The 22,382-nt window shown below is 44.9% G+C and overlaps 3 protein-coding genes across 9 annotated transcripts; 1 reads left to right on the forward strand and 2 right to left on the reverse strand.

Moving 5' to 3' along the window:
- Positions 1–196: 196 nt before the first annotated feature.
- Positions 197–18,159, reverse strand: acad8 (acyl-CoA dehydrogenase family, member 8). Its single transcript, XM_030108211.1, has 13 exons — positions 18,155–18,159; positions 15,219–15,222; positions 6,486–6,624; positions 5,342–5,442; positions 3,539–3,708; positions 2,993–3,102; positions 2,804–2,880; positions 2,574–2,711; positions 2,362–2,497; positions 2,009–2,106; positions 1,690–1,842; positions 1,501–1,603; positions 197–1,420 (listed from the first exon to the last, which is right to left on the reverse strand). Exons 3-13 carry the CDS (start codon positions 6,601–6,603, stop codon positions 1,365–1,367), a joined length of 1,260 nt encoding a protein of 419 aa, XP_029964071.1. The 5' UTR covers positions 6,604–6,624; positions 15,219–15,222; positions 18,155–18,159; the 3' UTR covers positions 197–1,364.
- Positions 6,232–16,469, forward strand: thyn1 (thymocyte nuclear protein 1). 7 transcript variants are annotated; one of them, XM_030108215.1, is made up of 10 exons: positions 6,232–6,403; positions 11,502–11,632; positions 12,589–12,644; positions 13,162–13,218; positions 13,281–13,423; positions 13,497–13,565; positions 13,642–13,734; positions 14,403–14,498; positions 14,576–14,726; positions 14,809–16,469. In XM_030108215.1, the coding sequence occupies exons 4-10, from the start codon at positions 13,170–13,172 to the stop codon at positions 14,853–14,855; spliced, it is 648 nt and encodes a 215-aa protein (XP_029964075.1). In that variant the 5' UTR covers positions 6,232–6,403; positions 11,502–11,632; positions 12,589–12,644; positions 13,162–13,169; the 3' UTR covers positions 14,856–16,469. The 7 variants fall into 7 exon arrangements, with proteins under 7 accessions (XP_029964075.1, XP_029964073.1, XP_029964076.1 ...); XM_030108213.1 differs by having other exon boundaries at positions 13,166–13,218; XM_030108216.1 differs by having other exon boundaries at positions 11,568–11,632; positions 13,166–13,218.
- Positions 16,825–21,884, reverse strand: vps26b (VPS26, retromer complex component B). Its single transcript, XM_030108212.1, has 6 exons — positions 21,180–21,884; positions 20,332–20,488; positions 20,008–20,172; positions 19,291–19,466; positions 19,063–19,205; positions 16,825–17,906 (listed from the first exon to the last, which is right to left on the reverse strand). Exons 1-6 carry the CDS (start codon positions 21,400–21,402, stop codon positions 17,769–17,771), a joined length of 1,002 nt encoding a protein of 333 aa, XP_029964072.1. The 5' UTR covers positions 21,403–21,884; the 3' UTR covers positions 16,825–17,768.
- Between the last annotated feature and the right edge of the window lie 498 nt (positions 21,885–22,382).

Here is a 22,382-nt window from a genome sequence, read left to right on the forward strand (position 1 = left end):
GCAGTGAAGTGTTGATATTTACAGGCTACATGTAGCACATCTTTGACTTGTTTTTTGTTTGTTTTTTTCAATAAAGTGTTCTGGAGTGTTTGAATCTTCTTTGTCAGGTTGAACCGGCTAAAACAATCACCTCCACACACATATATACAACCAAATTACCTACTTACTTGCAAATAATGACAAAAAAAGCCAGTTTTATTTTCACTTATAAATTTATTTGGAGTGCATCCTGTAAAGTAACAGATCAAGTAATCCACAACACACGTTTCTAACATCGAGGCAGACTACAGAACAAAACGAAACGGGGTCAAGTACAGTAACAAAGCAGGAACCAAATCATAGAAAGAAACTAAAAGGCCACTTCCTGGACAGAGACGCCGAGCCTGCATGTGATTTACAACAACCACAGTCGAGTTAAAGGGGATATATGGTGTTTTTCCAAACCCACTGGATTATTGATGTATGTATGCATTTATTTATTTGGGTTCTCAGCCATTAGCTTGCGCTGCAGGGCTTGTTGCCGGGTTTTCCTGCAATCCACTATTTAAAATGCATTACTTGTGTGTTTTATGTAAGAAAATGAAAAGCAGGACCACTAAAGACTCTGAAGCTACGACACGAGAAACACAGCCCTGTAGAAAAGCTCAGATATGGTCTGAGTGTCTGTTTGAGGTAGTCTGATCGAAATAACGCTACCAGCAAGATAGTGAGGCAGGGGTGAAATTACAAGAACTGAGTGCTGCAGGTTACGCAGTAAAGGCCAATAGTGAAAAAAAAAAGAAACATTTTTAGCATAAGGGAGTGTTAGATGAAAAAAATGTAAAATTAAATTAACCCTTTGAAGAGTAAACTGAACAAGCAGTGAAAAACCCCGGAACAGAATATCAGTTTAACTGTAAATGAGCAGCTTGTTAGAAAAGAAACCATATGTTGAGAAAAGCAGCTTCACAGGAGCCACAGTTCAAAGAAAACCCAACTCCATTCTATATTTCTATTGCAGGTTTACCCAGAGAAAATACTATGTCTTTTAAAACAAACCCATGTCCTTTTCATCATGTCACTCTCTATGATTTCACATTTTATGATACTGTGCTTACAAAGACATTCCTAATTCAAAGCATTTTCTATTAAAATTGCCGTACGGTGTGTTTTGTACCTGAACATCAGACGCCTCACTATGAGCTGGAATTAAGGCCTCAGAACACTGAAAGATCAGATATGTCACTAGAAAATGTGTGTGACTGACTAGTGTGCCTAAAGTTTCCCTTAGAAGGAAGATCAACTCATGGAGGGTGATAAAGTATCAAAGATATGAAGATCATAACAACATGATCGGGAAAAGGATCTGGAGGAAAAAAAGTTCATCATGATTCTGTGAGCAGATTTCTGGAAATGATCATCCTCATCACCTCGTTGGTTCCTTAAAGAGAGAGAGGGGCAAATAAACAGTCTGTACAAAACCAGAACATGGAAGAAATATCAGCTAAATGAGAAACTCACCTTCTAGAATCTGATGGACTCTGATGTCCCTCACAAACTGCTGCACGGCGTAGTCCTTCAGGTAGCCGTAGCCGCCGTGCATCTGCAGAGCCTGGTTGCAGATCTGTTTGGTTTTTTTAAAAGAAAATAAACGGATTGCTATAAAATTAATACAACGGATTTCTTTACTCGCTGCTCGCTGTAACTCACGTCGAAGCACTCGTCGGTTACAAAGAGTTTGGCCATGGAGCAGAGGGACACGGCGTCCGGACGGCCCTCCTGCAACGCCGTCGCGGCTTCGCGCACCAGCAGACGAGAAGCAACCAGCTTGGTGGCCATTTCTGCCAGCTTGAACTGGAGGAACTGTGCATGAAAAACAAACATCAGGTCAGAGCTGCAGGGGTGTCAAACAGAAGGCCATGACACTGACGTTACCTCAGTAACAGAAAATACATGGCTGTTATTCAGACAGTCTGAGTGCTGTGGTGTTGATGGCTTTAGAGGAAGACTGGGCCTGTGAGGGACTCGCCTGGTTGTTGGAGAGCGTCTCCCCAAACTGCTTCCGCACCAGCAGGTGGTCCCGGGCGAGCTGCACGGAGGCGTGCGCCGCCCCGAGGGAGCAGGAGGCTGGAGGCGGAGAGGTCAGAAGGTCAATTCTTCACTGTGTAGGTTGATCATATTTCTGAATATTTAAGGAAACAAAGTCACTACGGCTGGTTTAGAGGAGATCACTCCATTCGTGACGAGGTTTAATGAGGTAAACGAAGGACGCCCCTGGTCATGCATACAGAGAACTGCGTGAATCCAAACATCCTGTGACCGTTGGGGAAGAGGACCGTGAACAGATGTGGAGGGTGACTTGGAAAATGGCTTCCTCCTCACCGATGTTGATCCTGCCTCCGTTCAGGCCTCTCATGGCGATGCCGAAGCCTTGTCCTTCCTCTCCCAGCCGGTTGCTCACCGGGACGGCGCAGTCCTCAAATATCACCGCCCTGGTCGGCTGAGAGTTCCAGCCTACCTGAGAGGACAGAGAGCGAGAGAGGCTGCTGTGGCTCAATCCTGCCATCTAGTGGCAGCTTGCAGACGAGCCGTACCTTCTTCTCCTTTTTGCCAAAGCTGAGGCCCGGCGTTCCTTTCTCCACCACCAGACAGGAGATGCCTTTAGGTCCTTTCCCTCCTGTTCTGCACATCACAACATACACATCTGTGTCCCCTCCTCCACTGATGAACGCCTGAAGTTATGAAGAGATTAAGGTTCTGAGTGCTACTAAATCTTCTGGAAGCCTGAAGAAACATGAAATGACAGGAGGGGAGTTGAAAGCACCTTTGAGCCGTTCAGGATGTAGTGGTCGCCTTTCCGCTGAGCGCTGGTCAGAAGAGACGCTGCATCGCTGCCACTGCCTGAAACAAAGATCACAGGTTCATGAGGGAGCGCTCCCACGTCTACAACGCCATACTGTTATAAAACCGTTACATTTAATTCAGTGTTTTTTTTTATCTTTTCCAGTCTGACCTGGTTCAGTGAGGCAATAGGAGGCAAACTTCTCCATCGAGCAAAGATCAGGACAGAACTTTTCCCTCTGCTCATCGTTTCCAAACGTGTCTATCATCCAGGCGCACATGCTGCGGAGAGAGCAAACTGTGGGTGAGCAGGTCCAGACGTCACAGCAGTAAACACTGAATGCCGATCTCCTCACTACGGAGTCAACTTTCAAGACAGAAAACTGAAAACTGGCTTGACAAATCCGATCAATGACTAAATAACATTAATGTGGTCATGAAATAATTATCCCAGGTAAAATACTGTGCAGATGTTTTAGGCATATTAAAAATGATGCACAGTAAAGGCCTTGGGAAAAAAAAAACAAGACTTGAGCAGTTCTTCACTTGGCATACTGTGCAGGATTTCATAAGACATTTAAAGATTATCTATATCAATTACAGAACAAAGAGATGAACTAAAAGTTGTTGAGACCCATCCATGTCCCAGCGTCCGTCCTGCTCTAACTCTTGCACTGTGACACACCCGGGACGCAGAGACTGAGAGAGGGATACGTACTTGTGGATGCTGATGTAGGCTGTGGTGCTCACACATCCTGTGGACAAGGCTTCAAAGATGATGGACGTGTCCAGCCGGGACAGACCGGATCCGCCCACATCTGGCTGGACGTAGATGCCACCGAAGCCCAGCTGGGCTGCTTTCCGCATCGTCTCCACTGGAAAGATTTCCTGGAGAAAATCAATAAAACCAAGATGAACCAGGATGTGGGACACAATACTGATATTTTTAAGCGTTGTAAAGAGGTAAGCGTAAAATTAGGCAGGTTTTCAAGAGGGGGCTTTACTCTTGAATGTTTCACTGATGCAGATTTGACACTAGAACACGGACTTCTGCTAATAACAAAGTGAGAAAGTGCAGCAGGAATAGGTGCTGTGGCTGGAAACAATGAAGCTCAGAGGATGTTTCCAAACAGAAACTACACTAGTGTCAAAGATTATGACACACTGCGGGGTGATGAGCGCTCTCATTTGGCCTTTTTAACAATATTATTCAGACAATACAGTCATCAGTCCTTTAAACTTTATTAAGACATTGAATACATGCTTCCGTTTTTGTACAACCACTATGTTCCACAATTGACATATATATAAAAAAATATATTGAAAAGGAATGGGAAGAAGTGTAAACTTACGTAGACTTATGTAAGTGTTAGACATCTGCAGCTTGTCCTTCCTGAATGCTTTTACTCACAGGTAAAATTCCTAATTCTCAAAAAGTCTTCTGTCATGCCATCAAACTGTACGGCGTTCCCTACTGTTATCTTTAAGGTTCATTTTTTTATGTTTACTTCTTTAATTAAAAAGGTTTCAGTTCATTCATCAAATTATGATGCTGATATAAAGTTTTATCTTCTTGAGGAAACTCCCCAAAAGATCAATGAAGTTGAAAGTGAAGTGATAATAATAATGCATTGGTTTTATATAGCACTTTTCAGGACACTCAAAGACGCTTTACATTGCATTACATTATTCATTCTCTCCATACTGGGTGGTGGTAAGCTACTACTGTAGCCACAGCTGCCCTGGGGCAGACTGACGGAAGCGAGGCTGCCAATCTGCGCCATCGGCCCCTCCGACCACCACCAACCATTCACTCTCACAACTTTCATACTCGGCAAGGTGGGTGAAGTGTCTTGCCCAAGGACACAACGACAGTTTTACGCCTGCAGGAGCGGGGATCGAACCGCCAACCTTCCGGTTATAAGACGACCTGCTCTACCAACTGAGCTACTGTCGCCCCAAAGTGATGTATCAACCATTAGTGTTTCTATTATTCTGCTTAGCATGAATCCTTTTTGGGAACCATACAAAGGATATTTAGAGACTGTAAAATAAGCACAGTCCCTGCAATGTTTCATATATTGTCCAAACTGGGTTTGGGGTCACATGACAATGGTTCATTGAACAGTCCAGCTGCTGTTGTTTCCCATGCTGGGAGACGGACAGTATTTCTTTTTGTGGTTATTAACTTATTGATACAGGATCTTGTCCAGAGTCCTTGTTTGTTGCTCTCTGTCCAGTTCTTTTCTCTCCGTCTACACCCTAACCCCAACTGGAACAACAGAAAGTCTTCACCTCTGAGTCTGGTTCTGCAGGTTTCTTCCTGTTTAAAGAGAATTTGTTCCCTTTCTCTGTGCTTGCACATGTGAAATTGTTGGGTTCTTCTCTTTGCTTTGAAAGTGCTTTGAAATGACTGTGTTGTATTCAGCACAATGCAAATAAAATTAAATCTACCAGATTTTAGTGATCTCAACAGGTTTCGCCATGACATTTTTCGATCATATTTCATTATTATACACACCTTTTGGTCCCATTCTGCCATGTGAGGAGCCATTTCATTGGCTGCGAAGTCAAAAGCCACTTTTTGAAACTCCTTCTGTTCATCTGTGAGACCTTGAGCAGCTGTTGAGAAAAAGCAGAGGAAACAGAGCACAGGCAGGGGCAATTATTGTTGCATTTCTGTGTAAAATAGAAAAGTAGATTAAGTAAGAAATGCTGTTGGTTTTACTTTATTTTATATCCACAAGATGACAATGCTGCAGCTCAGACACACAACTCGAATCAAGTCAACTCTGACACACTGGTCACTGAAAGCTAAGTTTATTTGATCTGCAGGTGAAATTTCAGGATGAACCTAAAATGCACTGGAACCTTCAAAGCGGGCTTTAATTTGACCTTATCTAAACTTTTGAAAGAGCAACTGTTCAATGTTTCACGACTTGTTCTGACATTATTCCAGTCAGTACGCCCCTGAATGAACAACACAGGTATAATTTCATCTCCAGGGATCAGCCTGCTCCAGCTCACAGAGGAGGTATCGTGACTGCTGGACACTGGAGCTCCTCAAATGGAGAGGACTTCACTTCCTCCAGACCTGAATCCCAGAGCAAACCTCTGTGACCACCTGCGAGGCCCTGCAGAGACTCATGACTGAACTCAGAACCTGGATGACCTGAGGGCCAACCTTCAAGAGCAGTGGGATGCCATGGCTCTACTGTCCACACGTGAGCAGCACGAGAAGTCAGTGTCAAACTGTTCTGCTTCCACAACACAGTATCTACTTCACGTTTTCCCATAAACGTTACCCTAATGCCAAATATCCCAAATCTCTTTGCGAGTAATGTAGAGCACATCAGATCAGACGTCCAGGTTTTTAAGGTCATCTTGTTACCAAACAGCCCCTGAGGGGAAGAGGGGCGGTGTTAGAGAGGCGTGTAGCCTCCTCAGCCTCACCACTGGAGGACTCCACAGCCAAAACTAACCAATGACAGCGAACGGGGATAAATTCAACAATACAAAGGATAAAATCTGTGCTTTTTCTCTTGCTTTCATCATTTCCCTGGTGTGTTGTTTTGACTGGCATGTAAGTTATCCGCATGTTATCTAATGAAGTTACACAATACATTTTCCTGTAGTTGCTCTGTTCTTTTTTTTCCGGAACTTACGGTCGATACATGAAGCGATTCCTCTTCGCTGGGAGCTTTTGTTGAATATCAATCGGTGGTTCCTGCACAGGTTGGAGCCCAGTCGAGCGATTCGTGCTAAAGGTCCGAGGCCCGCCATGTTTACCTCCACAGCAGTGAGCTCTGTTGGTTTGACACAGGCAGAGCTGCTGGACACCTTTTTTTTAATCCTACGATGACAAAGGCCCAATCAGCTCAACTCAGCCTCTGATTGGCTCATATTAGTCACGAGGTACTACGATACGCCAATCAGAGGTGCAGTTAGGCGGGGTGTGCCTTCCCCATGCTAGGGAAAGAGGCTTTTAAATAGAACATCGACAGAATAGAATAGAATAGATATTCTTTATTACTCCCCACGCCACATTGAAATTCACATTGTTATAGCAGTCATATGGTCATATAGGTAATAAAATATAAGCAATAATAATAACATTAATATACAAGCAAGGAAGAGGGTATTTGTACACTGCAAAATTATAAAATCTATATAAGGATGACACATTACCAAATACAGCATTTATATACTATAGACAGCATTACCATGAAGTAGCTCATTGATAAAATGTAGAAATGTGTAGTAGTGTAAAAGAGTTTCTGTGCAAAATTCTTGTAATGGTTGTGATGATGATGATGATGATGATGTTGTGATGTAGTCCGGTTTGTGTTAACATCCAGCCAGTAATGTTGTTGTACAGTTTTACAGCCGATGGTATGACCTGATATGTTGAGAGAAATGATCTTAATACATTGTGAGAATGAATTTTTTAAAAAGTAAAATGTCAACTAATACAAGATACTGTTAAATTATTAATGTAATATAAAATATTAATTTGTACAGACTGATTAAATAATAAGGTTAACAGCAATTTCAGCAAGTACTAGTCACAGGGATCAGTGAGAGTCTGATGGCCACTAACCTTGTAGCACTGCCCGCCCTCATTTCAGAAAGCACGGTCAACCTAGCACTCAATTGATTCTATGGTGCGCGCATACTTTGTGCATTACGGGAACAGCGTTTTCACAGTGACTTCACAATAAAAGCTGGGTTAAGTTGAATGTGATCTTACTTTTGATTTGGTTAACCAAGTTACGCTCTTTAAGTTTTCACGACCTGGACTGACAGGCACAGGCGACAATGTCAGAACTAAATCTATCAAATCAAACACCAACACACACCAAACACCAACAGACGCCAATAACAAATACCCTGTTACCAACAACCCACTCCACTTCTGTCTGATAGAACACCCCCCCCCCCCCCCCCCCCCCCCCCCGCCCCCGCAGGGTCCCATTCACCGATTGTCATCCAGATCTGATGTGTGGTTTCAAAATAAGAGCCCTCTGAAAACTCACATTTTGACTCATCCCAACGAATTCAAAGATGCATTGCTCCAAAACGCCCTGTTGCCGAGATACCATTCCACTTCTCACTGATAGACGACCCCCCGAGGGTCCCAGTCACCGAGTGTCATCCAGATCTGATTTGTAGTTTCAAAATAAGAGCCCTCTGAAATCTCACATTTTGACTCATCCAACCACATTCAAAGTTGCATTGCTCCAAAATTCCCTGTTGCCGAGCAACCATTCCACTTCTGACTGATAGTCGGCCCCCCCAGGGTCCCATTCACCAAGTGTCATCCAGATCTGATGTGTATTGTCAAAGTAAGAGCCCTCTGAAAAAGCGCATTTTTGACTCATCCAACCAAATTCAAAGTGAGATTGATCCAAAATGCACTGTTGCCAAGCCACCATTCTGACTGATAGTAGGCCCCGGGGGCTGCTGCGTGTGATTTTGCCTGCCGCCGCAAGGCATGATGGGATGCGGGACTGGGTTTTGGGCCATTTCTTGCCGGTTTGCGTATTCTGTGTGGTTTATTTGTGTTTCATTTATTATGCATGTGTTTTGTTCATTGTTGTTCTCTGCTGTTGCCGTGTTTTCCTTCATTTTGTGTTCCTTTTTGTGTGCACCGTGGCTCAGGGGGACCTTTGGGGGAGGGATGCGGCCTTCGCGCCGCTGGGGAGGGCCTGTTGCTTGTGAACCTAAAGGTCAAACTCAGTCTCCTTCGTTGTCTCCGCCGCTCGAAATCGCCACATTGGTGTCAGAAGTTGGATGGAGCCACGGCAAGCTTCAGATAGAAGACGCCCGGAGAACGCAGGAAGGATCGCCGCGCAGTGGGGGACTCCGAGCCGGCCCGACGGGTCCAGCGATCGGCCGAAGCACCGTCCAGAAGCGGCGAGGATGGCTGAGGACGGTGGCGATCGCGTGGATGCGGGAGCTCGCCCACCCACCGCTCCAGCGAGAGCCGCCGTCAAGCTGCGGAAGTATGATGGCGCCGGCTCACTGGAGCTCTTCATCAAGCAGACACGAGTCGCCGCAACGCACAACAGCTGGAGTGGCCAAGACACCGCCGCGCATCGAGCCCTGGCCTTGGAAGGCAAGGCCCAGCAAGTTCTCTTTGACTTCGTGCCCGGAGAAGAGCGGATCCTGGCCGCATTAATCACCGCACTCGAGCGGCGCTTCGGGCGGCGCACCATAGAGGCCGCTGAAAGGGAAAAGCTGAATAACCGCCACCGCCTTCAAGGAGAAGGGCGTCTTCTTTGGCGGCGTGAGCCAGTTGAACACGGGGCGGCGGTGATTTGGCGCCGACCCGCGGTGTGGAGGAGATTGTCTCGGTTAGTTCTGCTTCCCAGAGGGCCTTCTCCAGGGTCTGTGGTGTAGCGAGCTGCACATGCTGATGCAGCCGCCTGGGGCGGGAGTCCTTGCTGGAATGCATGGAGGAGTTACTCCAGTTACTCCAGCACGCTTACGGGGAAGGTGGGGAAGCCCTGCCGTGCGAATAACTGGACGTCAGTGGCGAAGGAGCCCAGGTTTTCTCCTTGGCGACGGCGGCGGTTATTCAGCTTTTCCCTTTCAGCGGCCTCTATGGTGCGCCGCCCGAAGCGCCGCTCGAGTGCGGTGATTAATGCGGCCAGGATCCGCTCTTCTCCGGGCACGAAGTCGAAGAGAACTTGCTGGGCCTTGCCTTCCAAGGCCAGGGCTCGATGCGCGGCGGTGTCTTGGCCACTCCAGCTGTTGTGCGTTGCGGCGACTCGTGTCTGCTTGATGAAGAGCTCCAGTGAGCCGGCGCCATCATACTTCCGCAGCTTGACGGCGGCTCTCGCTGGAGCGGTGGGTGGGCGAGCTCCCGCATCCACGCGATCGCCACCGTCCTCAGCCATCCTCGCCGCTTCTGGACGGTGCTTCGGCCGATCGCTGGACCCGTCGGGCCGGCTCGGAGTCCCCCACTGCGCGGCGATCCTTCCTGCGTTCTCCGGGCGTCTTCTATCTGAAGCTTGCCGTGGCTCCATCCAACTTCTGACACCAATGTGGCGATTTCGAGCGGCGGAGATAACGAAGGAGACTGAGTTTGACCTTTAGGTTCACAAGCAACAGGCCCTCCCCAGCGGCGCGAAGGCCGCATCCCTCCCCCAAAGGTCCCCCTGAGCCACGGTGCACACAAAAAGGAACACAAAATGAAGGAAAACACGGCAACAGCAGAGAACAATGAACAAAACACATGCATAATAAATGAAACACAAATAAACCACACAGAATACGCAAACCGGCAAGAAATGGCCCAAAACCCAGTCCCGCGTCCCATCATGCCTTGCGGCGGCAGGCAAAATCACACGCAGCAGCCCCCGGGGCGTACTATCAGTCAGAATGGTGGCTTGGCAACAGTGCATTTTGGATCAATCTCACTTTGAATTTGGTTGGATGAGTCAAAAATGCGCTTTTTCAGAGGGCTCTTACTTTGACAATACACATCAGATCTGGATGACACTTGGTGACTGGGACCCTGGGGGGGCCGACTATCAGTCAGAAGTGGAATGGTTGCTTGGCAACTGGGAGTTTTGGAGCAATGCAACTTTGAATTTGGCTCGATGAGTCAAAAATGCGCTTTTCAGAGGGCTCTTATTTTGAAACTACAAATCAGATCTGGATGACACTCGGCGACTGGGACCTTGGGGGGGCGACTATCAGTGAGAAGTGGAATGGTTGCTCGGCAACAGGGCGTTTTGGAGCAATGCAAATTTGAATTTGGCTGGATGAGTCAAAAATGCGCTTTTCAGAGGGCTCTTACTTTGAAAATACACATCAGATCTGGATGACACTTGGTGACTGGGACCCTGGGGGGGCCTACTATCAGTCAGAAGTGGAATGATTGCTCGGCAACAGGGCGTTTTGGAGCAATGCAACTTTGAATTTGGCTGGATGAGTCAAAAATGTGCTTTTTCAGAGGGCTCTTACTTTGAAAATACACATCAGATCTGGATGACACTTGGTGAATGGGACCCTGGGGGGGCCTACTATCAGTCAGAAGTGGAATGGTTGCTCGGCAACAGGGAGTTTTGGAGCAATGCAACTTTGAATTTGGCTGGATGAGTCAAAAATGCGCTTTTTCAGAGGGCTCTTACTTTGAAAATACACATCAGATCTGGATGACACTTGGTGAATTGCACCCTGGGGGGGCCTACTTTCAGTGCGAAGTGGACTGGGTTGTTGCCAACAGGATTTTTTTTTTTTTTTTTTTGGGCGTCTGTTCGTGTTTGGTGTGTGTTCGTGTTTATTTTGATACTTTGTATTGTCGCAGGAGAATATCAGTTTCACTGTGCCTGTCACTCCAGGTCGTGAAAACTTAAGAAAACTAACTCGGTTAACCAAATCAAAAGGAAGATCTCATTCAACTTAACCCAACTTTTATTGTGAAGTCACTGTGAAAACGCTGTTCCCGTAATGCACAGAGTATGCGCGCACCACAGAGTCAATTGAGTGCTAGGTTGACCGTGCTTTCTGAAATGAGGGCGGGCTTGACCGCAGTCCTTGTAGCTGAGTACCTTTTCACTTTTCAGTCAGTGTACCTGAGCACTTTTTTTTTTTTTGTACTTTTTACAGCTCAGGCAAACCAGATGGAGAGAAGTAACTTTTTTTTTTTTTGATGATGTTGATGATGATAGTCACTGGTTCGCTACTTGCTTGTTTCCCCTCCATCCTCCCATCCTCACGTGTCACCCGGAAATGAGTGTGAGGGGCGGTGCAGTGCAGCTGTCACAGACGGGACGAGCGGGAGGATAAATCAAGCGTCCCGGTGAGTTTGTTGTTGTCACGTGTTGCAGCTTTTCGCGCGGGTTAATGTGGACTGAGACTCTGCTCTGCAGCCGGTAGGTTTCATGATCATTTATTAGCTGTTTCTACTGACAGGAGATGCTTTTTAACATGTGACTGAAAGGTTGGGTTTGTTTGGTTCCATGTGTGTTGCTCTGGTTCATATTGACCACGTGACGTACCACGTCGCTCTAGTATGAGATGCTCATTAAAATCAGTTTACACTAAAATGCTGGAAGCACGGTCGTGTGTTAAGTTAAGTTGTCAAAGCTAAATAAGAAAACGTGTCAATCTGGTGATGCTCTTGATAACATCACAGCCACAGAAATGTCTGAATTGTTTTATCTAGAATGGACTGCCACTAACTCCTCTCTCATTAACACTGCACATTGGAAATAAAACTGAAGACCTTGTTGACATTTACAGCTCAGTTTGACCAAGACATGTTAATGAGCAGCTATGCCAATTAGATGATGACATCATTTAGAACTTTCCTCACTGAGGAGTTGGCAACAATCTATCGATTTAAATGACATCATCATCTAATTTGACCTGGATATGCAAATGAGCAGCTATGCAAATGAGATGACAATGTCATTTAGAAGTTTCCTGACTGAAGAGTTGACAACAATGTATCAGTTTTAAAACGTTATTTATATAGTTCCAAGTACAACACAGTCATTTTTAGAAACTTTTACATATAAAAATCCAACAGTTCGACCTGAGTGAGCATAAGCAACTGAAGAAAGGGAAAAAGTCCCCTGTAAAAGGTAGAAATCTGGCTGCAAATTTTAAAATAAAGAAAGAGGGGGAAAAAGAAAAAGGGTTTAATAGAAATTATCAATGGCATAACAATTAAAATGTAAATAAATAAAGTAATAAGCAGTGTATTAAGTCATTCTTCCCTTTGTATAAAGAGTGCATATTTCTTCCACCCAGGAGCTGATCTGGTCAGTCTCTATTTTGGCGAAGGACAACGACCTCAAACACACAGTGTGAGAAACATCAACTATCTGACAGCTACAAGAAGAGTCAGCAGTGTGATCGCAGATATCCACGTCACGGAGGCAGACAATTTTTTTTTTTTTTTTTTTTTTAAGAAATGTCCAAAGCTGAGACTGGCTGTAAACAAGCCTGTTTACTGCACCAAGTATAAAGTTGAAAGATGTGTACAGAGTTTGGTAAACTTTATTGTCTGCCCCATGACAAGATAGAAACACTGATATGCTATCCACACGATATTGTTCAGGACAAACGTTGAAAGGGGAATAATTGGTTTCTTGTGAATGTTTTTAGGAGGTCAGTGAACCTTTGCATGAATACAGCAGCTGGAATAACTGTTGGAGGGCCTGCTCCGGGTCATGTGGAGGGGTTTGGGTTTGGGTCCTTGCATTAATTTGACAGCCTAAAACCTTGACACAGGGATGTTAGACCAAGGATTACCCCAGGAACTAAAATGTTGTCGTATTCAGGCCACGTTGCTTCACTGAACAGTTTCATTTATCTTTCCAGACAGTGTGATGCCACCAAAGAAAAGATCCAGAGTGGGAGGTAAAGCAGGGAGCTCAGGTAAGAGAGGTCACACACAGTAACAACCTCTTCTGGATCAGTATTGACTAAAGTTGACTCAGGGGAGGACGGCCAGCACAAATCGAGCTCCGTCGCTGGTAAAAAGAGGAAATCTGAGGAGAGCTCACCGGATCCTCCACAGTACGCTCGCTGGCTGATGAAGTCTGAACCCGAGAGCCGCTTTGAAAACGGCATCGATGTGAAGGTAAACTACCCAGCAGCAGCGTCAGCTCTGTAAAGCTGTCCGCTCTTGTCTGATGACGCTGTCCGTTTTGTAGTTCGGCATCGAGGACCTGAAGGCTCTGCCTGAGCAGACGAGCTGCTGGGACGGAGTGCGCAACTACCAGGTCAAAAACAGAACCAACCTTCATGGAAAGTTAAAACACACCCCTGAAAGCTGAAGTCTGTTTCTGGCATGTGCAGGCGCGCAATTTCATGAGGCAGATGAAAGAGGGGCAGCTGGCTTTCTTTTACCACAGCAACTGCAAGGAGCCAGGCATCGCCGGACTCATGAAGGTGACTGAGCTCAATCCTGCTGCTCAACACAAGGAGAACATAACGGAATATTCACACTGCAGCTTAGAGCTGGAAGATCTGACAGAGTTTGGATCAGGCTAGCCTGATGTCGGGTTTCATGAACCTGGAATGTTCTATTCCAAATAGATGAAGCTACGCACACAGACGTTTTCACCTGTGTTTTTAAGCAGTATATGAAAGTTTGAGTCAGAGCTGAAAATCATGCCTTATATAGAAATGATAAATAACCACATGTTGTAAGTAAGGACAGTATGGTGTAGTTAAATATGAGATGAGGGATGGTTAAACATGTTATTCTCACTACAGTGGATCAGTTGTCACCAGGCTCCTCTCCTACCAGGAAACCTGAGAATTATGGCTACTGATTTAATGTAAAGCACTTATTGAAAGTCAATAAGTGCACGAGGAAGGACATCCGGAGTGAAACGTGCCACATTAAACTTGCTGATCACATTATCGACTGTGGCAGCAAAAACCCTGAATTAATATTTATGTATTCAATGATTTTCACTAAAGAATACTGATTATAAACTGGGAACTCTCCTGTAACGGAGTATTTCCAGGTGATTTAAAAGTGGTTAAAGGAGCTTCATCAGCTTTCCAGGAATCAAGTCGTCCACATGTCTCCACTGTCTCTTCTCTTCCAGATTGTTAAAGAAGCCTATGTGGACCACACACAGTTCGACAAGAAAGACGTTCATTATGACGCCAGCAGCAAACCCGACAACCCGAAGTGGAGCATGGTGAGCGCGACGGCAGCGTCCCCATTCGGCTCAGGAGACCAGCCGAGCCTGAAGGCCCATTGTTCCTGCTCTTTCAGGTAGACGTTCAGTACCAGAGGATGATGAAGAGGTTTCTCCCTCTGTCGGAGCTGAAGAGCCTCCACCTGCAGCACCGCGCTGAAGGAGGCCCTCTGAAGGACGTGGCGCTCTTCACCAGGGCGCGGCTCTCCGTGCAGCCGCTCACCGCCGGTACGCAGCACGCAGCCGCAGCGAGACGATTCCTTCTTCTTTTCAGAAACCGGAGCTGTGAACTCTGCTTTCTGCCCTGCAGAGGAGTTTGACTTCATCCTGAGTCTGGAGGACGAAGAGCCGCTGTGAGGAGCTGTTTCCTGACGCAGTGAAGCCGTCGGTTCAGTTATTGAGCGACGCGCCGTAAACTTTCCGTCATTAAACTTGTTTGTGTGGAGTTATTGTGGCTTTGTGGACGGGTGACTTCACAAACTGAACGCATGGCGCGCACACACATTGGTTTAATCTGATGTTTTTTTGTTTTATCTTTATTCCCGAGAGTTAGTAGTTCTATTTTAGTAAATTTCACATTTCCATGCACTTTGTGTCTCCTCTGTCATGTTGGTTAAAGCTGAACTGTGACCCCAGAGTACCTTATAGCCTTCTTTTATGGCTTTTTCTTTTTCCAAAGATGTGTCTGTTATGAACAGAGACCACGTTCCAGTGTCTGACTCCACTTCCTAACTTCTGCTCTCAGATTAGAACACCTTCACACTCTGCGCTCCATAAATTTCCATAATAAGGTCGCTGCTCGCTGCCCGGTGATGATGAGGTGAACAGAAACATTAAAAGACGTCCGACATCTTAAATGTGTCGCACTGCGGTTTGCAGTGTTACTAATACCTGAGAGAATAAAATATCACAAGACAACAAAGTCTCTTGTACAGCTGCATTTTAGCCTTTCTAAATAACAGATTTGTTGACCACTTTGTATTAGATAAACAAAGACCTTCAGCTTGTGTCCTCAGACTTCACGGAGACGTCTGCACACTGCTGGCCAGCTCACCGGTTGAAGTGACTTCAATAAATATGAAGGATCGCTGTTTGCATGACTTGTGATGAGGAAAGAATGTAATAGTTGAGGCAGTTGACCAGAAAAAAGTCTGCTATGGTCGATGAAACTGTCACATTATTACTCTTTTTTTTTGGAACCTCTAGTCTGTAATATTAAAGGTGACATCCGTCCATCGCCCATAAATATTTTATGAAAGTTATGATGAGCTGCAGCCGATCCCAGCTGACAGGGAGAAAAAGGCAGGTTACAACCTGGACAGGCTGCCTGCCTGCAGAAGAAACCTCCAGAAGAACAGGAGAGAACATGCAAACTCCACGCCAAAAGGGCAGGAATCCAGGATAGAAGCACAAGTTTAGCAGGAGATGGAGAAATTTCAGTGGTTTTATTCAAGATATTCTTTCAGCTGCAAATCCTGCATGTTATGATTTTACACGAAGGTCGCCTGGATCCATTCATTCATTTATTCTGATGCAGCCTTTCATTTTCATCTGTTGTGTTTTCATCAGGTTCGTCAAATACATTTTAGTTCAGGGGCCAAGTACAGCTCAGTATCAGTAAAACTGTTATTCAAACCTTTAAAAGTTTTTCTTTGTTCTGGAGCAGAGTATAGGACGAAAACGTCTACCTTGTGGTCCATGGGCCTTATGTTTGACATAACTGGTCTAAAAGAGCTGCCACGTCATCGGAGAAGAGGAAAAGACACGAGACAAGAGGGTCTTGGAAGACAATGATCTGCTGTGATGAAACGTTGAAAGACAATGTCTTCATTTAGTCTGAAAAACTTAAAACTTTCCCACATAAGAAACAGAAACGCTGAATTGCAGCTGATCTTATTTTGTTTGACTTCCTGTCACTTCGTTTCAATGATCTGGACATCCATGTGTCTCACTTGAAGTTCTCTAATGTGTCTCAGCTTGATAGATAAAATAAAAAGCAGCTTTAAATGAACTCATCTACTGTCAAGATTTTCAGCCCGAGGCTGCACAGATGGAACAACAGTGTTTAGAGCTAAAGACGGTTCTCCTTCCACCGCTGTGAACGCTCAGCCCGACCAGCAGGGATCAGCTGATGTCTTGAGGGGAAGGAGGATTTCTATTCGTGAGCCAGCACAAGAGAATGTTATGGATCCCTGTGCTCCTCACCCTCCGTCACTACAGCCATGAAACTCCGTCCTGATGTCCCTAATGTGTACCGAAAGATATTCAGAACATTCAGATTCACACATGAACTCATTTTTCCAACACAATCACATTCAAGCTTTTACCATTTGGCATCAATTTATTTGACATTTTGGGGACAAAGATTAATTATTAGCATTTTGCAAAAGATAGATAGTTCTACTGTAATTCTTTGTCTGGTTAAAAGACTAAAATTATGTTAGAGGCAGGAGGATTTCATTTGCTTGATACACGTAGGCACAACTTTTAAGTCTCTAATGAAAAGAATACAGAAGACCGGGTCCGATCGGACCGGAACACAGACGCTGACAGCCGTTCCTAACACCACTGGAATGCCGAGGTAAAGCAGATGACCGTGGACCTGTGTACCGGACGACCGATGGACACGAGCTGAACGAGCTGCTCTTATTTACACACTTCCAAAACAAAAACACACACGTGGGTTAATACTTTAGCCCCCTCGCCCGAGTGCGGACGAGAGATTCCAGTTTCCGCTTCCGCCACTTTTTCTTTTTTTTCCTTTTTCTTTGTGCAAGCACACACAGACGGACAAACAGAGAGAAAAAAAAGTTCAGCAAGATAAAAGCAGTGCAAAGTTATCTGGGATTTCTGTTAGGAATGCGTTTGTTAGATGTGGAATGTCAGAGATACACCTTGAAATTCATTAGCAAAACTTAAGAGAGATTAGAAATCAATCGATCCCAGAAAAAAGTGTTAAGTAACAAACACAAGTTTTTAAAAATTCAAGAGATTTAGATGATTTTTACTGCGCGGACATGGCAACAGGTGATTAGTTTGATTCCCGCAAAGAAGAACTAAATGTGAGAATGAGGAAGGACAAGACCAGCAGCCGGAAGCCGCTCTGAATGCCTCATGCAAACGTCTGCTTTTGTAGTTGACACACAGTTTGAGCGTCCGTCCAGTCTGCCTTCTCCCTGGCTGCAGTGTGGACGGCCGCCCGTCCAGGGGTGACCGGCTGGACGGGAGCAGGCGGACCAGTCTGGGAGGCGGAGGGCCGTGGAGGCGGCTCTACCCGCTCTCCTCCTTGGCGGCCTGCTCCAGCGCGCTCTCCGACGCGGCCGAGCCCTCGAACCTCTGGGAGGCGATGGCGGCCTGGTGCGACATGCTCTTCCTCACCACGTCGCCTTTCCTCCACAGGGTGATCTCCTGCAGCGGGGAGCACAAGACACGGGGCGGGGCCGGGGGTTCAGTGCGTTTCCTCTTGACCTCTCGTCCCAAGAATGCTTAACCTGTGTGTTTTTTGTTTTTTTTTTTCTCTACGGAGCCCCTCACAGGTCATGGAATGATGGTTTCTGTATTTCCTCTGACCCCTGACCTCCAACATATTACAGTATCATGTATTAATCGGTGCGCGCTGAGATCAGAGCCGGTATACCCGCAGTTAAGCGCCGCACGCTTGTTTTTAATGGGTGTTAATGCTGATTCTATGCACCGGTTGCATCTGTACAGTGAGGGGATTATTGGCTCCGGAGGAAGCACGGCGAGGTCACATGGCAATATTTAAAGCCACATTGATTTTATCCCAGCAGCTGTTGCAGTTGAACCAATGACTGCACAACATCCTCACGCTCATCAGATGGAGGAGCTCGACAGCAGCAGACCGGAGACCTCACGACCCCGAGTCATTAGACTGGAGAACAACAGCTGACTTACACACACCACACACACACCGCAGTCTGTGCATGATAAAGAAATACAATAAACATGCATGTGAGCTCAAATCAGTACAATGCTTGGTTTCTACTGGGGCCACACAGTAGGGTAGTGGTAAGAGCTCTCAACTCACAGAGAGAAGGTCTTTATATGTTCTTAATCTTTGGGATATATGTGACTATTTGAATTATTTGAGTGACGCACTGAATTCATTTGTACACAGGTTGAGTTAGAACCTATGGATCCCTTCTTGGTATTTATCCGCAGGAACAGCAGTACAATGAGTGCAGCTGCAGCAGAACTTACTGCTGGGGATCAGCCTGATAAAAATCAGGAAATGCATCACTGAGTCGGAGTCTTTGCTCTAATCCATTAAGATCTGCAGTCACATATTAAAGTATACGAGCATGTTTATATAATGTCTCCCACTTCTAATGCCATGGTCTCTAACAATTTTATTGTAGACTGAGACTCACACAGAAAATGATGCCTCCCTTCCAATGCCTTTGTTTTTTTAAAGCAAGTGTGTTTGCCTTCCAAGAGAGGAATCATCTTTATATTTTACAAAAACAGTAAAGCCTCAAACGAGCACAGGACACACGCTGAACCCGCTGTCACCGGGTGTGTTGAAGAACTGCACGAAGCCTACCTGCTGTTTGAAGTAGCGTCTCTCCTCCTCGTCGATCAGCACCAAGTTCAGGTAGTAGCGCACAGAGAACTTCTTGTTGATGTCGCGCATGGTGGGCGTCAGATCGTAGCCGGCCAGAAATAATCTGATAGGAATGGACTCTCCTGGAACATGAGGTTCACTGTTAGGCTCGGTGGACAGTGTCTCTCGTTACACAGTGAGGATCTGCTTTGTGTTGGTGACATTTACCCCTGACCGGAGCGCCATCCATGATCTCATACTTGGCGATAGTGTCGTTTTCATGATATACACTCGGGCCGGTGCCTGTTGTCTCTCGTTTGATGATGTCGATCTCCATGTGCTTAATCTTAATCCTCACCAGCAAGAAGTAGATTTTTCCCACAATCACATCTTTCAGATGGTATCTGTTGATAAAGAACAACACAAACACAAATAAAACAGAGCTCTGGAAGTCAGCGACATCTAGTAATCAACCGACGTAAAAATCAGACACAGCAGGTTATTAAACAAACTAATTACAGGCTGGACTGGACATGATGATTCATTCATTTAGGTAGACATTAGACATATTGATTTCTAAAGAAATCTGCTACTAATAATCTCTAATGTTGATTTTGCATTTCTGATTCATTTGTGCATTTATCCCGTTTCTACACTGCTAAATCCAACTCAGAGCCGCTGGATCAAATCCCAGCTGGCTGGAGAAGACACACTGGACAACTCCATTACAATGACAACACACACAGACACCCAACAGTGTTAACAAAATGTGCAAAATAATAATAATAATATTCCATATTAATGTGAACATTTCTTGAATCTTTAGAATTTCACTTCATGTCTGTGATACCTGATGTCCATTTTCATTAGAAAGGACCATCGTGGAGTCTATATAATCTATTAACTACAGAAAAAAGCTGCTTCGTGCATCGTTGGAGGTCTTACTTGGATTTGTTGTATTCAAACTCAATATGAAGGCAGTCCTCTATTCCCACTTCCATCTTAATGGAGGAGTTGAGTTCAGGGTAGGTGCTGAGTGTGTGCACCACAATGTCCATTTCTTTACTTATGTCATTTAGTCTTCTTATCACAGTGGCACGAAGGAAATATCTGAACAGGGAAAAAGAAGATTAAACAGTAAAGAACTCACATGATTGTATCCATGTTAAGAATTTACATGTGGAAATACCCTCAGCTCAAATATCAGCCGGCTGGTTACAGAGTGACACGCAGGGTAAATCATTTCACAGTCTGCACGATCAAACATACCTTAGTTTGACATTCTGGCCTGTGTAGGACTCATATGGTTTCTCAACGTGAGTGAACTCGAAGTCAAAGGTCTGTGATTGGGTTATTTCACCAGGTCTCGCAAGATCTTTCACCAGGGAAACAAATTCATGGTGGTTTCCTCTGTCGTAATACAGCTCTAGAGAGGAAAAAGGACGAACACACAAAAAGGCCTCTTTTTAGATGTAATGTAACAAGTGTTTTATGGGTTCTCCAAATCAAATAAGTTATCTTTTTTTTTCCTTCTGGAGGTACTGACTAACCTTCACTTAAAGTCTGGGAACCAGGAGCAATATGATTTAGATTGAGAATACAGAAATGTATGTTATGGATGGAATATTATGTAAATTACAGGGACTTCTGTTTGTCTGTAAAAAATCCACACGAATATTGATACGGTCAGTGGCTTTGGTGATCAGGGGAAAGTTGACACAGGCATTCCTGTTAGGGTGACTTTACCAGAGAACATGACAAACAAACATTTTCAGGAGAGCAGAGTGCATTGAGGGATCCATCCCAGACTGGACGGTAAAGCATGGCTCCTCAGATCACTGAATGATCAAGTCAAATATGGGACTCTGGAGGAGAGTTGTCTTTGTGGCTTTCTGCTCAGTTTTCATTTTCATGGATAGAAAGGGAAATTATTCTAATTATCACACAATGTTCTGTAATGAAATACAGTATCAAAATGTTCTTCAGTGAAAGCTTATTTTTTGCAAGATATAGGTTGAAAGTAAGAAAAGACGTCATGCACTTTTACTGGAGAACTGATCAAAAACAAAGGCAAAGCAGCAGTAGTGTTTCTATCTCTGATGACAATGCATACCCACCTATTTGGCCCACGAACTCGATCTTGATGCCCTGGTGCTCCAGCCTCTTCCCAGGAGTCTTCAGTGTGACATTCACCTTCCCACTGACAGTTTCCCCATCGTAGAAAAGAAAGTACTTATCCTTCTTTCCATCTTCGGTCTTGTGTTCAGCCTTTTTCCTCGTCTCGGCGTCATTTAAGACCACATCGATTTCTGCACTTTGACCGAAACTGAAGAAACTCATTATTATAACGAGACGTGTGTGCTCCCTCTAAACTCACTGTAACCTTTAAACCGAAGCACAAAAAACAAAAAATCCTGCTAACGCTTCAGAGAAAACAAACAAACATTAAGGCCTGGCAGGGTGCGTGAGCTCGGTGCACGAACGGAGGAGAAATTGCACAGTTAGACATGGAAAAGTGTGAAGATAGGTGTGAGAAAACTCCAGCTCAGCTACATGTCCGTACAGAGACAACTAGCAAAAAGACAGTTCAGCTACAAACGCACAATAACAATAATAAGAATCAACCGAGTCTTTTTTTCTTCTCTATTCAACTTGATGTCACCGATAAAACAAACTGCAAATGTAACGAAAGAGTCTGCGGCGAACACGGTGCTGGGTAAACAGCAAAATATCACATGTTTGTTGTCTTTCTGGGAGAAATCGCTATAAATGTTGTCAAACCATCAGGCTGTAATGTTAGCTTACGGCGTTAGTCCGTCTGCTTCCGGGTAGAGATTTTCAGAATAAAACCACAAGTGCGGACGATGTCCATCGCACGCCGCATTGACCGCTCCCTTACTTTGAAAGTACCGCGGTCCCGGGGTCACTTCTTATGAATTTGATGGAAGACCGGAAGTAACAAAAGACAAATACGTCGTTACGGAAATAAGTACCGTATTTGCCTAGTAACGTTTTACTTTTATCGCTTGAATTTCGGCACATTTTTTATTTTAGGTTAATTTTTTTTTGTCATTTCCGGAACTGGTCATTCTAACACATTACTACTATTTTTTATTAGTTCAGTTCATTTTTTTATTTGTTTTTTTTTTTTTTGCTCCATTACACATATAACTCATCTTCAGATGTTTCTGAAATTGTTAAGTAAATCTCTGTGCATGTGTGTTCCAGCAGCCAGAACAAATATTTTAAGATAACATCTAAGTTGGTGAAGATTCAGCTATTATGCAAGGCTTCTTACTTTTCATTTCATAATGGATAAA

This window comes from Salarias fasciatus, chromosome 14 (genome assembly GCF_902148845.1).
Source record: "Salarias fasciatus chromosome 14, fSalaFa1.1, whole genome shotgun sequence".
Classification (NCBI taxonomy): domain Eukaryota; kingdom Metazoa; phylum Chordata; class Actinopteri; order Blenniiformes; family Blenniidae; genus Salarias; species Salarias fasciatus.

Excerpts from the sequence above, each read along its gene's own strand:
- acad8 (XM_030108211.1), bottom strand. The coding sequence starts at position 6,603 with ATGGCGGGCCTCGGACCTTTAGCACGAATCGCTCGACTGGGCTCCAAC. Across the intron at positions 2,881-2,992 it reads CTATTGCCTCACTGAACCAG|GCAGTGGCAGCGATGCAGCG; the intron begins GTCAGACTGGAA and ends TCTTTGTTTCAG. Across the intron at positions 2,498-2,573 it reads TTGGCAAAAAGGAGAAGAAG|GTAGGCTGGAACTCTCAGCC; the intron begins GTACGGCTCGTC and ends CTGTCCTCTCAG.
- thyn1 (XM_030108215.1), top strand. The coding sequence starts at position 13,170 with ATGCCACCAAAGAAAAGATCCAGAGTGGGAGGTAAAGCAGGGAGCTCA. Across the intron at positions 13,566-13,641 it reads ACGGAGTGCGCAACTACCAG|GCGCGCAATTTCATGAGGCA; the intron begins GTCAAAAACAGA and ends TGGCATGTGCAG. Across the intron at positions 14,499-14,575 it reads ACAACCCGAAGTGGAGCATG|GTAGACGTTCAGTACCAGAG; the intron begins GTGAGCGCGACG and ends CTGCTCTTTCAG.
- vps26b (XM_030108212.1), bottom strand. The coding sequence starts at position 21,402 with ATGAGTTTCTTCAGTTTCGGTCAAAGTGCAGAAATCGATGTGGTCTTA. Across the intron at positions 20,489-21,179 it reads CGAGTTCGTGGGCCAAATAG|AGCTGTATTACGACAGAGGA; the intron begins GTGGGTATGCAT and ends TTTCCTCTCTAG. Across the intron at positions 17,907-19,062 it reads GACGCTACTTCAAACAGCAG|GAGATCACCCTGTGGAGGAA; the intron begins GTAGGCTTCGTG and ends TCCCCGCTGCAG.